The sequence below is a fragment of the Monodelphis domestica genome, chromosome 3, assembly GCF_027887165.1.
Source record: "Monodelphis domestica isolate mMonDom1 chromosome 3, mMonDom1.pri, whole genome shotgun sequence".
NCBI lineage: Eukaryota > Metazoa > Chordata > Mammalia > Didelphimorphia > Didelphidae > Monodelphis > Monodelphis domestica.
The window spans coordinates 537403680-537416828 of record NC_077229.1 but is presented as its reverse complement, the minus strand read 5'-3'; the positions used below and the strand labels follow the sequence as shown (position 1 = coordinate 537416828).

At 33.9% G+C, this 13149-nt stretch overlaps 1 protein-coding gene across 4 annotated transcripts in view; it reads left to right on the top strand.

The window, feature by feature from the left end:
- PGGT1B (protein geranylgeranyltransferase type I subunit beta) overlaps nt 1–10901 on the top strand; it is a 64041-nt gene extending 53140 nt beyond the window's left edge. For all 4 annotated transcript variants that reach the window (XM_001370169.4, XM_007486609.3, XM_056825044.1 and 1 more), the window contains 3 exons: nt 719–903; nt 2011–2119; nt 8220–10901. In XM_001370169.4, the coding sequence (XP_001370206.1) occupies nt 719–903; nt 2011–2119; nt 8220–8401 (476 nt within the window). In that variant the 3' untranslated portion in view covers nt 8402–10901. The remainder of the gene's footprint in view (nt 1–718; nt 904–2010; nt 2120–8219) is intronic.
- The last annotated feature ends 2248 nt before the right edge of the window (nt 10902–13149 follow it).

Genomic DNA, 13149 nt, shown 5'->3' with positions numbered 1-13149 from the left:
TTGTGCTAGTGGTAATTGGGTCTGGTCTTCATCTTGATCTGTTTTACTCTTTTCTGCAAATCATTTCAGCCCTTGGGTGAAAAAGTGTAGGCTAGTTATGAAGAAACTAGAGGAGGATCTTTTGATGGGAATAGTACTCCACAATGCCTTCTCACTTGGATTTCTTTTTCACCTTTTATTCCTTCAACTGGATACCTATACCATTATTAATTTTTATTAACACTATGCTTAGGCCCCTCTCTCATCCAATTTTTTTTGTCCCTGAAGCTTCACAATCCTTCATAACTAATTCCTTTCCTTCTTCTTGAGCTTTTGAGGCTGTTCTTATATTTGAATTCTTCTAACTATTGGGACTTTGCCAAAGGGCAGCAAGTTAAGAAATGAAAACTGCAGCAGCCACAAGTGTTGGATGGGCTAGTATATATGCCTCAGTTCTTCTCCCTTAACTAGGTGTGTGATCCTGAACAAATTCCCTTACTCTCTGGGCCTCAGTTTTCTTAATTTATCTTGAATTTCCTTTCAGCTCTAAAATTCTTTGATCACTATGTTCAAATTAATATTACAGATTTCTGACCTAGTATAATGACTTTCACAATTATATTTAATTTGATCTTTAGTCGGTTCTCTTGAATTGCCTGGCCTTTTCTCTAGTCATTTTATTAACATTTCATAATTAATTATTTTGAGGCTTAAAGTGTTGATTGGTTATGATTAACAGGAGGATCAACTTTTTGTGGCATTGCATCATTATGTCTGATGGATAAATTAGAAGAAGTTTTTTCTGAAAAAGAATTAAACAGGATAAAGAGATGGTGTATAATGAGGCAACAGACTGGTTATCATGGACGACCCAATAAGCCTGTAGATACCTGCTATTCTTTTTGGGTGGGAGCAACTTTAAAGGTAAGACAGGAATGAAAAAAAATAATAAAATGAAAAACTTAATATGAAAAGGTTTTTCTTGATTCTTAGCACGTGCCTTTTCTCAGTATGTAATATATCTCAGTATATAATAAGGATACTGAAATTCAAGAATTATGATAATGAGCCTCAGTCCAAACTAAGCAAAAAAAAAAAGAATAATTTACTATTAGAAATATAGTTCTAACAAACTGTGACAATCAGCCAAGTATTTATACTTGTACCTGTGAAGGTAATGAGAGAGCATTTTTGCCTCCTATCAACCTTTAAGGGCCTAACTTATCTTGCTTTAATGATATATTATAGATTTGTTTATGAATTAGTATATCCATAAATTTCTTGAACCTATTAATATTTATGTTATTATTAGTTTGGCATCTTTTGGATAACATTTTTCATAAATTTATTACTCTTTGTATAAAGTATTATCTTACATTGCTTCTAAGAATTTCTATGAAGTATTATTTCCTATATTGCTTCCAAGATTGTCAAGGGGTATCTACTAATTGTCAGAATTTAGTGCTTAAGTCTTACTACAATTTGGGTTATTTTTTTCCTAAATATATCCTTTTACACTTGCCTAAAATATACTCATTTTGAATACCAGTTTTTATTGATACCCTTCCCCCTCCTCTTACTTTAGTTTCTCTGTTAGGTAAGATATCAATTTTGATTTAAAAAGATGAACCTTTAAATTCATATAAGTTTATTGTGTAGTTTATAGCGTAGTTATAATTTAAATTTACAAGTGACAAATTTAGGTAGGTAAACATGCTATTAAAAACAAATAAAACTTCTTATTTGGTTTGATATAAAAGGAGTTTTGAAGTTTTGTTTTAAATCTAAATATTAATAACAGTTAAGTTAATGAACAGGTAAGACATGAGGATTAAACATGGCTTAATTAATAAGAGTAGAGCTGATTCCTTGAAAAAAATCTATTGTAATTTCACTTCTGGCCCCTCAGAATTTTTTAGAGCCACAAAAATGGAAGAAACTTTTAAATAGTAAAAATGTGAATTTTGTACCAGAATAATTTATTAAAACTATTGTTTATTAGTAAATGTCTTTTCTATAATTTTATTTCAGCTACTGAAAATATTCCAATATACAAACTTTGAGAAAAACAGAAATTATATCTTATCAACACAAGATCGCCTTGTAGGTGGATTTGCCAAGTGGCCAGATAGTCACCCAGGTAAATTATTCTTAATTATTATTTTTTAATTGGGGCATTTTCCTTAAAATTTTCAAGAAATTTAAGCATTATAAAATTTTTTAAAATAATAAAGAATTTAAGAATAATTATAATTTTTCAGAAAATGCAGAGATAAATATTAATATAACTAATGAAATAAATGTTAAATGATTTTTTGTTTAGGACAACTCATCTTGTCAGTTAGCTAGCATTTATTAAATGCCTACTATGGGCCACATAATTACTGCATAATGAGGATGTGAATAAATGCAAAAAACAGTCCTTACTTTCAAAGAGCTCACAATCTGATGGTAGCTTTTATTGGTCTGACCTGTAGTACCCAGCTCTACTACTAGCTTGATGGTTATTATAACTTTTCATCTAAGATAACCCATCTCCTTTTTTTTCCCCCCAACTTTTCTCTTGAATTAATAAGAGTTCTGTTAAATGAGCCATATCTGTATTTAGTGTACCTGGATTATGAATTAACAAGCATTTATTAGGTACCAACAATGTGTTGGTCAGTTGGTGTACAAAGATAGCAATGAAATAATCCCTGCCCTTAACAAGTTTATATTCTATGGGGGCATAGGGAGAGAAGAACAACGCATGTGTGTATTCAAAATAATTATATGTAATAACTTTTGTACTAATAGCAAGGAGAAGGGAGATCAGAAAAAAAAAAGGTGGTACTTGAATTGAATTAGAAAAGGATATACCTTCTAGATATATAGGACAACCACTACAAAGACACAGAGTAGACACAGAGTAGACAAAGTATTAGATGTGAAGAATAGTAAGAGGACAAGTTTGCTGGAAGGGGAATAATATATAATAATTTTGGAAAGGTAAGTTGGTTCCAGATTCTAAAGCTGGGGTCCCCAAATTCTTTACACAGGGGCCAATTCACTGTCTTTCAGACCTTTGGAATGCCAGACTATAAAAAAAACAACTATGAACAAATCCCTATGCACACTACACATATCTTATTTTAAAGTAAAAAAACAAAAAGGGAACAAATACAATATTTAAAATAAAGAACAAGTAAATTTAAATCAATAAACTAAAATTTAAAACAATAAACTAATTAGTATTTCAATGGGAACTATGGGCCTGCTTTTGGCTAATGGCATACTTTCTAGTGTCTTTAATAGGAATGGGTGTTGTATTTCATCAAAGACCTTTTCTGTGTCTATTGAAATAATCATGTGATTTTTGTTGGTTTGCTTGTTGATATGGTCAATTATGTGTATGGTTTTCCTAATATTGAACCAGCCCTACATTCCTGGTATGAATCCGACTTGATCATAGTCGGATTCCTGATCCTGATCACTTGCTGGAGTCTTTTTGCTAGTATCCTATTTAAGATATTTGCATCTATTCATTAGGGAGATTGGTATATAGTTTTCTTTCTCTGTTTTTGACCTGCCTGGCTTCGGAATCAGTACCATGTTTGTGTCATGAGAGGAATTTGGTAGAACTCCCTCTTTGCTTATTATGTCAAATAGTTTGTATAGTATTGGGATTAGCTGTTCTTTGAATGTTTGATAGAATTCACTTGTGAATCCATCATTCCCTGGGGATTTTTTCTTAGGAAGTTGTTTGATGGCCTGTTGGATTTCTTTTTCTGTTATGGGATTATTTAAGAATTCTATTTCTTCTTCTGTTAGTCTAGGTAATTAATATTTTTGTAAATATTCATCCATATCGCCTAGATTGGTATATTTATTGCCATATAATTGGGCAAAGTAGTTTTTAATGATTGCCTTAATTTCCTCTTCATTGGAGGTGATGTCCCCCTTTTCATCTTTGATGCTGTCAATTTGCTTGTCTTCTTTACTTTTTTTAATTAGATTGACCAGTACTTTGTCTATTTTGTTTGTTTTTTTCAAAGTACCAGCTTCTAGTCTTATTTATTAGTTCAATAGTTCTATCACTTTCAATTTTATTAATTTCTCCCTTAGTTTTTAGGATCTCTAGTTTGGTTTTCTTCTGGGGGTTTTTAATTTGTTTGCTTTCAAGTTTTTTTATTTACATTTCCAGTTCATTGATCTCTTCCCTCCCTAATTTGTTAATATATGCTCTCATGGATATGAATTTTCCTCTGAGTAGTGCTTTGGCTGCATCCCATAAGGTTTGAAAGGATGTCTCACCATTGTCATTTTCCTCGATGAAATTATTAATTGTTTCTATGATTTGTTCTCTAACTAACTGATTTTGGAATATCATATTATTTAATTTCCAATTAATTTTTGATTTGGCTCTCCATGTACCCTTACTGATTATTATTTTTATTGCTTTATAATCTGAAAACACTGCATTTATTATTTCTACTTTTCTGCATTTGTATGCCATGTGACCTAGTGTATGGTCAATCTTTGTGAATGTGCCATGTGGTGCTGAGAAGAAGGTGTATTCCTTTTTGTCCCTATTTATTTTTCTCCATATGTCTATTAATTCTAATTTTTCTAATATTTCATTCACTTCTTTTACGTCTTTCTCATTTATTTTTTGATTTGATTTATCTAAATTTGATAGTGGTTGGTTCAGATATCCCACTAATATGGTTTTACTGTCTGTTTCCTCCTTCAATTCTCCTAGTTTCTCCATTAGAAATTTGGGTACTATGCCATTTGTTGCATACATGTTGTTTAGTGGTATTTCCTCATTGTCTATATAGTCCCTTTTAACAAAATATATTTGCCTTCCCTCTCCCTTTTAATCAGGTCTATTTTTGCTTTGGCTTTGTCAGATATCATGATTGCAACTCCTACCTTCTTTCTATCAGTTGAGGCCCAGAAGGTCTTACTCCATCCTTTAATTCTGACCTTGTGAATGTCTAGCCGCCTCATGTGTGTTTCTTGAAGACGACATATGGTAGGGTTTTGGATTCTAATCCATTCTGATATTCATCTATGCTTTATGGGTGAGTTCATCCCATTCACTTTCAAAGTTATGATTGTCACTTGTGGACTCCCTGGCATTTTGATATCCTCCCCCAATTCTGACCTTTCTTCTTTAGCTATAACTTTTTAAGCCAGTGATTTACTTTAAATCAGTCCCCCTAGTCCCCTCCCTTGATATGTTTCCCTTTCTAGCTCCTTCCTTTTTGTTCCCTTCCCCTCCCCCCTCTCCTTCCCTCCCTTTTTGTGTTCCCTTCCCTTCCTGCCCCCCTTGGTTTTTCCTTCTCCTTTACCCTGTTGGATAAGATAAAATTCAAGATCCCAATGGATCAATATGCTCTTCCCTCTCAGTTGATTTCACAGTAAGGTTTAAGTAAAAACTCTCTTCCTCTCCTTCTTATAGGATAATTCTTTCCCTCCCCTTCCCATGTGTATCTTTGTGTGAGAAAGATTATTCTATTTAGTTTTTTTTCTATTTCTTGGAGTATATCTCAGTACCATCAACGATTCCTCCCTCCCTTTTTCTTTCTATCCCCCCCTTTCTACATATCATCTTGATGCCCCAAACTTTCCCTGTGCTGATTCTTCTTACTACTCTAATGATCCATACAATTTTTGAGAGTTACACATTACATTTTCCCCACATATTCATATATATAATTTGATATAAATGTAGTTCTTATAGAAGAGAGTTTGAATAAAAGAAAAAGATAACATTTTTCTCCTTTTCCCTTTCCTTTATATTTACCTTTTCATGTTCCTCTTGCTCTTTGTGTTTGGATGTCAAACTTTCCACAGAGCTCTGATCTTTTCTTTACAAACACTTGGAAATCTGGTATTTTGTTGAATGCCCATACTTTCCCCTGGAAGTATATAGTCAGTTTTGATGGATAGTTGATTCTTGGTTGAAGACCCAGCTCTCTTACTTTTCTGAATATCATGTTCCATGCCTTACGGTCGTTCAGAGTGGAAATTGCTAGGTCCTGTGTGACCCTGATTGGTGTTCTTTTATATATAAGTTGTCTTTTTTTTGGCTTCTTGTAAGATTTTTTCTTTTGTTTGGAAGCTTTGGAATTTGGCAATTACATTCCTGGGAGTTGTCTTTTGGGCATTTAGTGTAGAGGGTGTTGTGTGAACTCTTTCAATGCATATTTTGTCCCCTTTTTCTAGAATCTCTGGATAGTTTTCTTTGATGATATCATGTATTATGATATCAAGATTACTGTTTATTTCTGGCTTTTCTGGTAGACCAGTGATTTTCAGATTGTCTCTCTTTCCTCAGTTTTTCAGGTCTCTCACCTTGTCAGTGAGATATTTTATGTTATCTTCTAATTCTTTAGTCTTTTGACTTTGCTTTATTAATTCTTGCTCTTTTGCAAGATCATTGTCTTCCAGTTGCCTGATTCTGACCTTTAAAGACTGGTTTTCCTTTTCAGTTTTGTCTAACCTGTTTTTTGAGGCTTTGAGCCGTTTTTGCATTTGCATTTTGCATATTTTTGCATTTGCATATTTTGGTCCCTCAGATTGCTGAGTTCCTTTTGCATTGTTTCCCATTTTTTCCTGCCAGAAGGCTTCCATCTCTTTGATAATTTCTAATTTAAATTCTTCAAGAGCTTGTGGAGAATTTCTATTTCTTATGGAAGGTTTTGGAGCATTTGTTTTTGTTTCCTCTTCTATCTCCTCTGTATTTTGCATTTTTGCTTCATAAAATGTGTCCAAAGTCACCCCCTTCTTCTTGCTTTTCTTGTTGTTTGGAGGCTGTTGCACCTCTGCACTGTTTGCCATCTCTATGGTTTTTCCTCCCCTTTCCAGTCAGAAGGAGTGCGGAGGGCTGGCTCTCAGTGTATACTTCTGATGATCCGAGGCTTTAGCCCCAGGCAAATTGTCCGTTCTCCGCAGCTGCGCTGTCTTCCTGGGGAAGCCCAGGGTCTGCCCTCCCCTGCCTGCCGGAGTTTCGGGTGTTACTGCTCTCAGTTCTCTCCAGCTGCTTTTCCACTGCCTTACTTCCATGCTCTGAGCCTGGCACAGCACTGTCTGCAAGGTACCCCAGTGCCTTTGCCTGCCCTGAGGTTCCTGTCCTTTCAGGAGGCCCTGCACTCTAGAGGGGTAGGGGTCCTGGCCTCCCTGAGCTCTGAGGGCTCCTGTTGGGATTAGGTTCAACTGGGTTGGCCTGGATGTGCCCTGAGGCAAAAACATCCGGTGAGCCTCTGATGGAAGGACCCAGCCACAGGGCTACAGGCTCCCCCCGTTCTTTTCAGGCTGCTTCCCTGCCGTCTGTGTTGGCCACCCTGAGCCTGGCCCAGGTTGCTTTCAAGGTGCACCCTTCAGAACAGCATCTTTGCCGGCCCTGAGGTTCCCGTTGCTGCTGGGGGCTCAGTGCTCTGGGTTTGGGGGAGGGGTCCTGGAACCTTTCTCCTGACTTCCCCTTAGACCCGAGTGTTCTAAGATTCCGGCTTTTGGGGGGTGTACCTTTTGATTTGAGTCCAGAAGGAGGGTTCCCCGGCTCTGTCCTCTGTTGTTAAGTTTGAATTTCAGTCCCCTAGGAGCATTCAGTTTGTGATCAGTAAGGAAGGGTTTTCAGAGGTCTGAATTTTTGCTGCTTCTAAGCCGCCATCTTGACCAGAAGTCCATTTGAAATTTTAAAAGAAATACTTTTTAAAAGGCTTAATGGTTAACAAAATTATTTTATCTCTCTTTGCTTCATATGTGGATTTTATGTTCCTGGACATCGACACTATTTGCAAATAGTCTAAATTCAGGCCATATTTGCCTTTTCTTCTCTCTGTCCTTGAAATCTGCACATCCCACCCTTACCCCATTTTCCTCCTACTTATTGATATCTCGGCTATCTTTTAAGACCCATTTCAGATGTTTCCTCCTCATTGTTATTTTCTTTTGTTTCTCTTCTCTATTGCTAATCCCCAAATTAGAAATTCTGTCTCTCTGTACCTATATCATTAAACTTCATATTCTATTTTTTATTTTATTTGTGTACCTGTCTTATCTACCTATCTAGAATATTTGCATTTAGGTCAAAGTACTTTATTCAATTGCCTTGCACACAGTTGAAGGGTAGTACACATTTACTGAACTGAATCAAAGCATGGTAAACATAGAATAGTAAAGTGTTCACTTTAAAAGTCTTATAATATATGCCAAAATAAATAATCATCATAATATGAATGTTTTATTTTTAGATGCTTTGCATGCATACTTTGGAATCTGTGGTCTGTCACTGATGGAGGAAAGTGGAATTTGCAAAGTTCATCCTGCCCTTAATATAAGCACACGGACTTCTGAACGCCTTCAAGATCTCCATCAGAGCTGGAAAACCAAGGACTCTAAACAATGTTCAGAGAATATGTATATTTCTACGTGACTGATTTGGAGTTTGTGGGAGGGAAATAAGGTCAATAATTAATAACATATTATTTAGACTAAGGCTAAAAGCCATGCATAACCAAGTGTGCTCTATTTTTTTTTAAGGGATAGAGTCATACAATCACATCTTATGCTGGTGTACTTTGGAATGTAGTTTTGAACTTAGCCCTTTGCACTGTTATTCAAGAATGTTTCATTTGTGTTGATGCTTGTCACTGTAGAATCTGATGCTTCAAGTGTCTTATATTTCTTAGAAATCCCTTGAGGCAAATGAATTATATGTGTATTTGTTAATTTTTTAAAGAAGTTTTCAATACAAACCATGTCAAAGTGCATTAATCAAAAAGTATCTTCAAAACAAGTTTACACTTCATATAACACCAACATCCTTCCAGAAACTACGTAATGGCCTTTTGCAAAATTTAATTTATCTGTAGTAGATAGGTTTGGAATTATATGATGTTTCTGAGAATTATTCTTTGAAAGCAGAGTTGTTACTGAATTTCTTAAATGGGGTATTCTACTCTGTCTTTAAGTTGGTGTTTTACTTAAAAATGATAGGTTCTACTTAAAAAAATTCAGTAACAGTTTTGCACCAACAAAAAGTAGGCTCATTAATTATTGTGAGAGCTTTAGAGATTATTGTTAAAATACCATAATTATGAAGTTTTTACTTGAACCATAGTAGAGTAAGAGGGTAATAGAAATTGAACCACGTGCAGTATGAGAGGGATTTCTACTAAGCATAATTTCTTTAGGCAGTTTTGTTAAGGTAAGGTGCAGAATGTGGAAGAGTTCCCAGTTATTTTGGTTTTAGTTTCAAAATATTTGTTCCCTTTTGCCTTACTAGGAAAATGGAATAATCTTCTTAGAAAAATAAGATTTTAAAGTAACTAGATATTAGTTTTGATAATATATAACAATGCCATACTTGAAATTCAAAATTTTATGGTTGTGATATTTTTGGCCACTTGGGTTTTCATTGATTTTTTTTCCTTTAATCTATTTGGGACCAGCAAATGGTACTTCCCTGGTTTAATTCATTACATAAGAAGTTGAAAACTACTTTTTCTATAATATAAACATTGGCTCCTGGCATGGTGGATACAGAACTGGACTTGGAATTGGGAAGACTTGAGTTCAAATCCAACCTCCAACACTTAACTCTTATGATTGTGGAAGTCATTTAACTATTGTCTGCCTCACTTTCCTCATTTGTAAAATGGGGATTATAATAGCATCCAACTCACAGGATTGTAGGGAAGATAAGATGAGATAGTATTTGTAAAGTGGTTGGCAAACCTTAGATACAATATGAATGCTATTATTAGTAAATACACACATTTATGTATATGTACATGCATCTGTACATGTGTGTATATGATCTGTATTTTTTGCTAATGAAGCTTTTTGGAAAAGAATGAAATAGGGCACAGAGGCTGTGGAGCTTGAGATGGTTAAGAATTATGTTGATTGATAAAATGGTTATTTTTTTTTTTGTTTTTTAAGGAAGATACTGTCATAATTTGGCATCTTTATTTGGTGATCACTTTTTCTTTAGTTTTTGTTTCTTCTATACCCAAAGATAGGAAAACAGATTTAAGATTGGGTAAGACTCCCTCTTCCTATATAAATGGTTTCCTAGTTACTGGAATTTAGGAAAGTAGGGTATATTTTAGAAAGCCTTATATTTTTTTCCTGCATGTGATCAGACTGTTATATTTTTTATTTGCAGGGTCTTAGTGCAGTTTTAAGCTATTACATCTTAAAACTGCACTAAGACTTTGGGGATATCCTGCATGGGTAACTATTATTTAAACAGAATTACTTTATCATGCTCAGGTAGTGTTTGATCATTTTGTTTTCTCAACTTGGCATCAAAATTAACTTTTAAATAATAGCCTTCAGAAAAGCATGCTATAAATATAAAGAAATGGTATTGTATGAAAAAGCAAATTCTGGGTTATTACCTTCACACTTATTTTCAAAACTTAATCACATTTTCTTTTTTATTTTGAATTGGGAAAATAAAAACCCTGAAATGGTCAAGAAAAGGAATGGCAACAGTAAAACTTGATTCTATTTTCTTAGAAAACTCTTTCATTTAAATTCTGTTTAAGGCATTTGCTGGTAAATCACAGTTAAATATTCAAGATCTACTAATGCTTTTCTACATCAGTCATTAATTTCAGTGTATGTAGGTAGAGTTGGGAGAAAATTCCTAAATTTAGTGAAAACGCATAAAATAACTTCTCTTTTTTTACTTCTGACAATATTCTTAGACAAAAATTGAGAGATTTCTATGATGAAAGAGCCTAATTCTTAAGGTTTTCAGAAAGCTCTTTAAATTCTCCCATTATACTTGATTAGAAATATAAGCTGTGGTGATTTCTTATGTTGTTAATGACTTTTTTTGTAATTTTGCTTTTGTTATTGGACCCATCAATATTGACTTTCCATAACAATGTATTAAAGGAGCACTATTTGACTAAAAGTAATTCTATAGAAACCACTTCTAATTTTTTCTAGTTGGTTTTATAAGAAAAGTATTATGATAAAGTTATAGGGGGTGTGTGTGTGTGTGTGTGTGTGTGTGTGTTTGTGTGTGTGTATGTATGTATGTATGTATGTATACACACTTTGATCTTTACAAGTGGTGAAATAATAGGGAGGGAAGAGAAAAAGGCTAATATAATAAAACTTCAAATAGACTTGCAATTATTAACTGCATTTTTTAGGCATTCCACATTTAGAAGAGATAGTGATGATAAAACCGGTTTCTCTACCACCAGAGATTTAAGTTTTCAAAATTTTTAAAGAAAGCACAAAACTTACAACTCTCTCCAATTGCTTCTTATTTTATTTTTTAAAGTACAGATAAGCCCTGATTTATAGTACTTTTCACATGTTTCACACAGGGATATCTTACTACCTTTTTCTTATAGCCATTATTACTACTATGAATCCTGGCCCCTTTTAAGAAATTATTTCCAGCCATTGCTACCAAAGGCTAGCCTAGCTCCACTTTTACCCTTACTACCCACTCCCTACTGTTCTCACTAGGAATTTCCTTCTTTTTTCCTTTCCTTTTCTTACCTCTACTACCACTGTTGCTAGAAGTCTTACTGGAAATTTCCTACTCTTTCCTCCATATCCCACCACCCTTGTTTATGGGGATGCTGTATTATTTTCTAGAACTATTAATTTCCATTCCAGCTTCCTTGCTTTTTTCTACTTTGAAACTTTCTCTTTGACTCTAGCTATCATCCTGTCCAGAAGTATAGCTGCTAGGGATTCTTGTACTTTCCATGCTTTTCACTCTTCCTTCCTAATGTCACTGGAGCTACTGAGGTCCAACTCCTATTGATTTATGGAAGAAAGAGTAAAGTGTATTCTTTTTTTATAATTATTACCTGCCATCTTATAATCATATTATATGTTTTTTGTAAGCCAGGAAGAACAATAAGAACAATTGGGATTAAGTGATTTTCCCACAGTCATTCAGCTAGGAAGTATCTGAGGTCAGATTTGAACCCAGGACTTCCTGTCTCCAGACCTGACTTTTAATCCATTGAGTCTCCTATATGTCCAAGAGGTGTATTCTTATCTCAAGAACTAAATCAGAAGAGATCTTCTTGGTGACACATAATGTTAAAGGAAATATTAGTTTTTATAATGTTATTAATATTAAAATTCAACTAAATTATGACTAAATAGGCTTTGGTGAGAGCTACCCAAGAAACCCAACCTATATTTTCTATGGAAATACTATTTCTGAATTCCAAATAACTTACAAGTTAATTTTGTTTTTGGTTTACCAGAAAGAATGTTTGATTTGCAGTCATAGGACTTGGGCTCAGATCCCAGATTGCTACTTATTTCCCTTTGTGACCTTGGACAAGCCACTTAACTTTTCTGGACCTGTTTTCTTTATCTGTAAAATGAAGATGTCTGACTAATGACTTCTAACGTTTCTTTTAAATCTGTCATCTTGGATTTGGTGTATTTATGTTAAAGCTGAAACTCCTCAATGTTTTACCTCCTCTATTCCAAAATGTTCATTGACATTCAGAATTATATCAAGAGATATTTAATGATATTATTGCTCTTAGAAAAGGAAGAAAGAAGACTAACATATTTTTAAAATATATTATTAACAATAAGAATATGGATGGATTTAGGGCTAGATTTCCATTTACAGAACTCTTTGTTTCTTGACCAAAAGTAATATCTCATATTTATATAATATTTTGGTGAAAATTCAACTCATTTTTTGGGTGTCCTTTGGTAATTTCCACCACCTTTAATCTACTTTTTGTATCTTCAGTTATTGCATCTATTAGAGATTATTAGATTATCATAATATATGCATAAGAGACACTTTGTTAAAGGGAAAGCTTTTAAGGTGCTAAATACACACATATATTACATACTTTTATGTTGTTGGTAAATATAGTGTGAGATCCTGTGTTCTCAATCAGTTATTTAACTGAAGCTATCATTCAATATTTATGAAATTCTACATGTTTACTTCTCATATTTTCATCAAGGATTTGCTTAATACATCTCAGATGATTCTAAGCCCATTCTTGGAGCCTTTCTAGTTTGGTAGAACCTGGGGGTACATATGTCCACTTATATAACCTTAAAGGAATGGTTACCCATAGAAGGATTTTAGTAGAACTTTTCTCATGTTTTAAATCACTTATATAATTCTTTGTTTTTTTAAACCCTTACCTTCCGTCT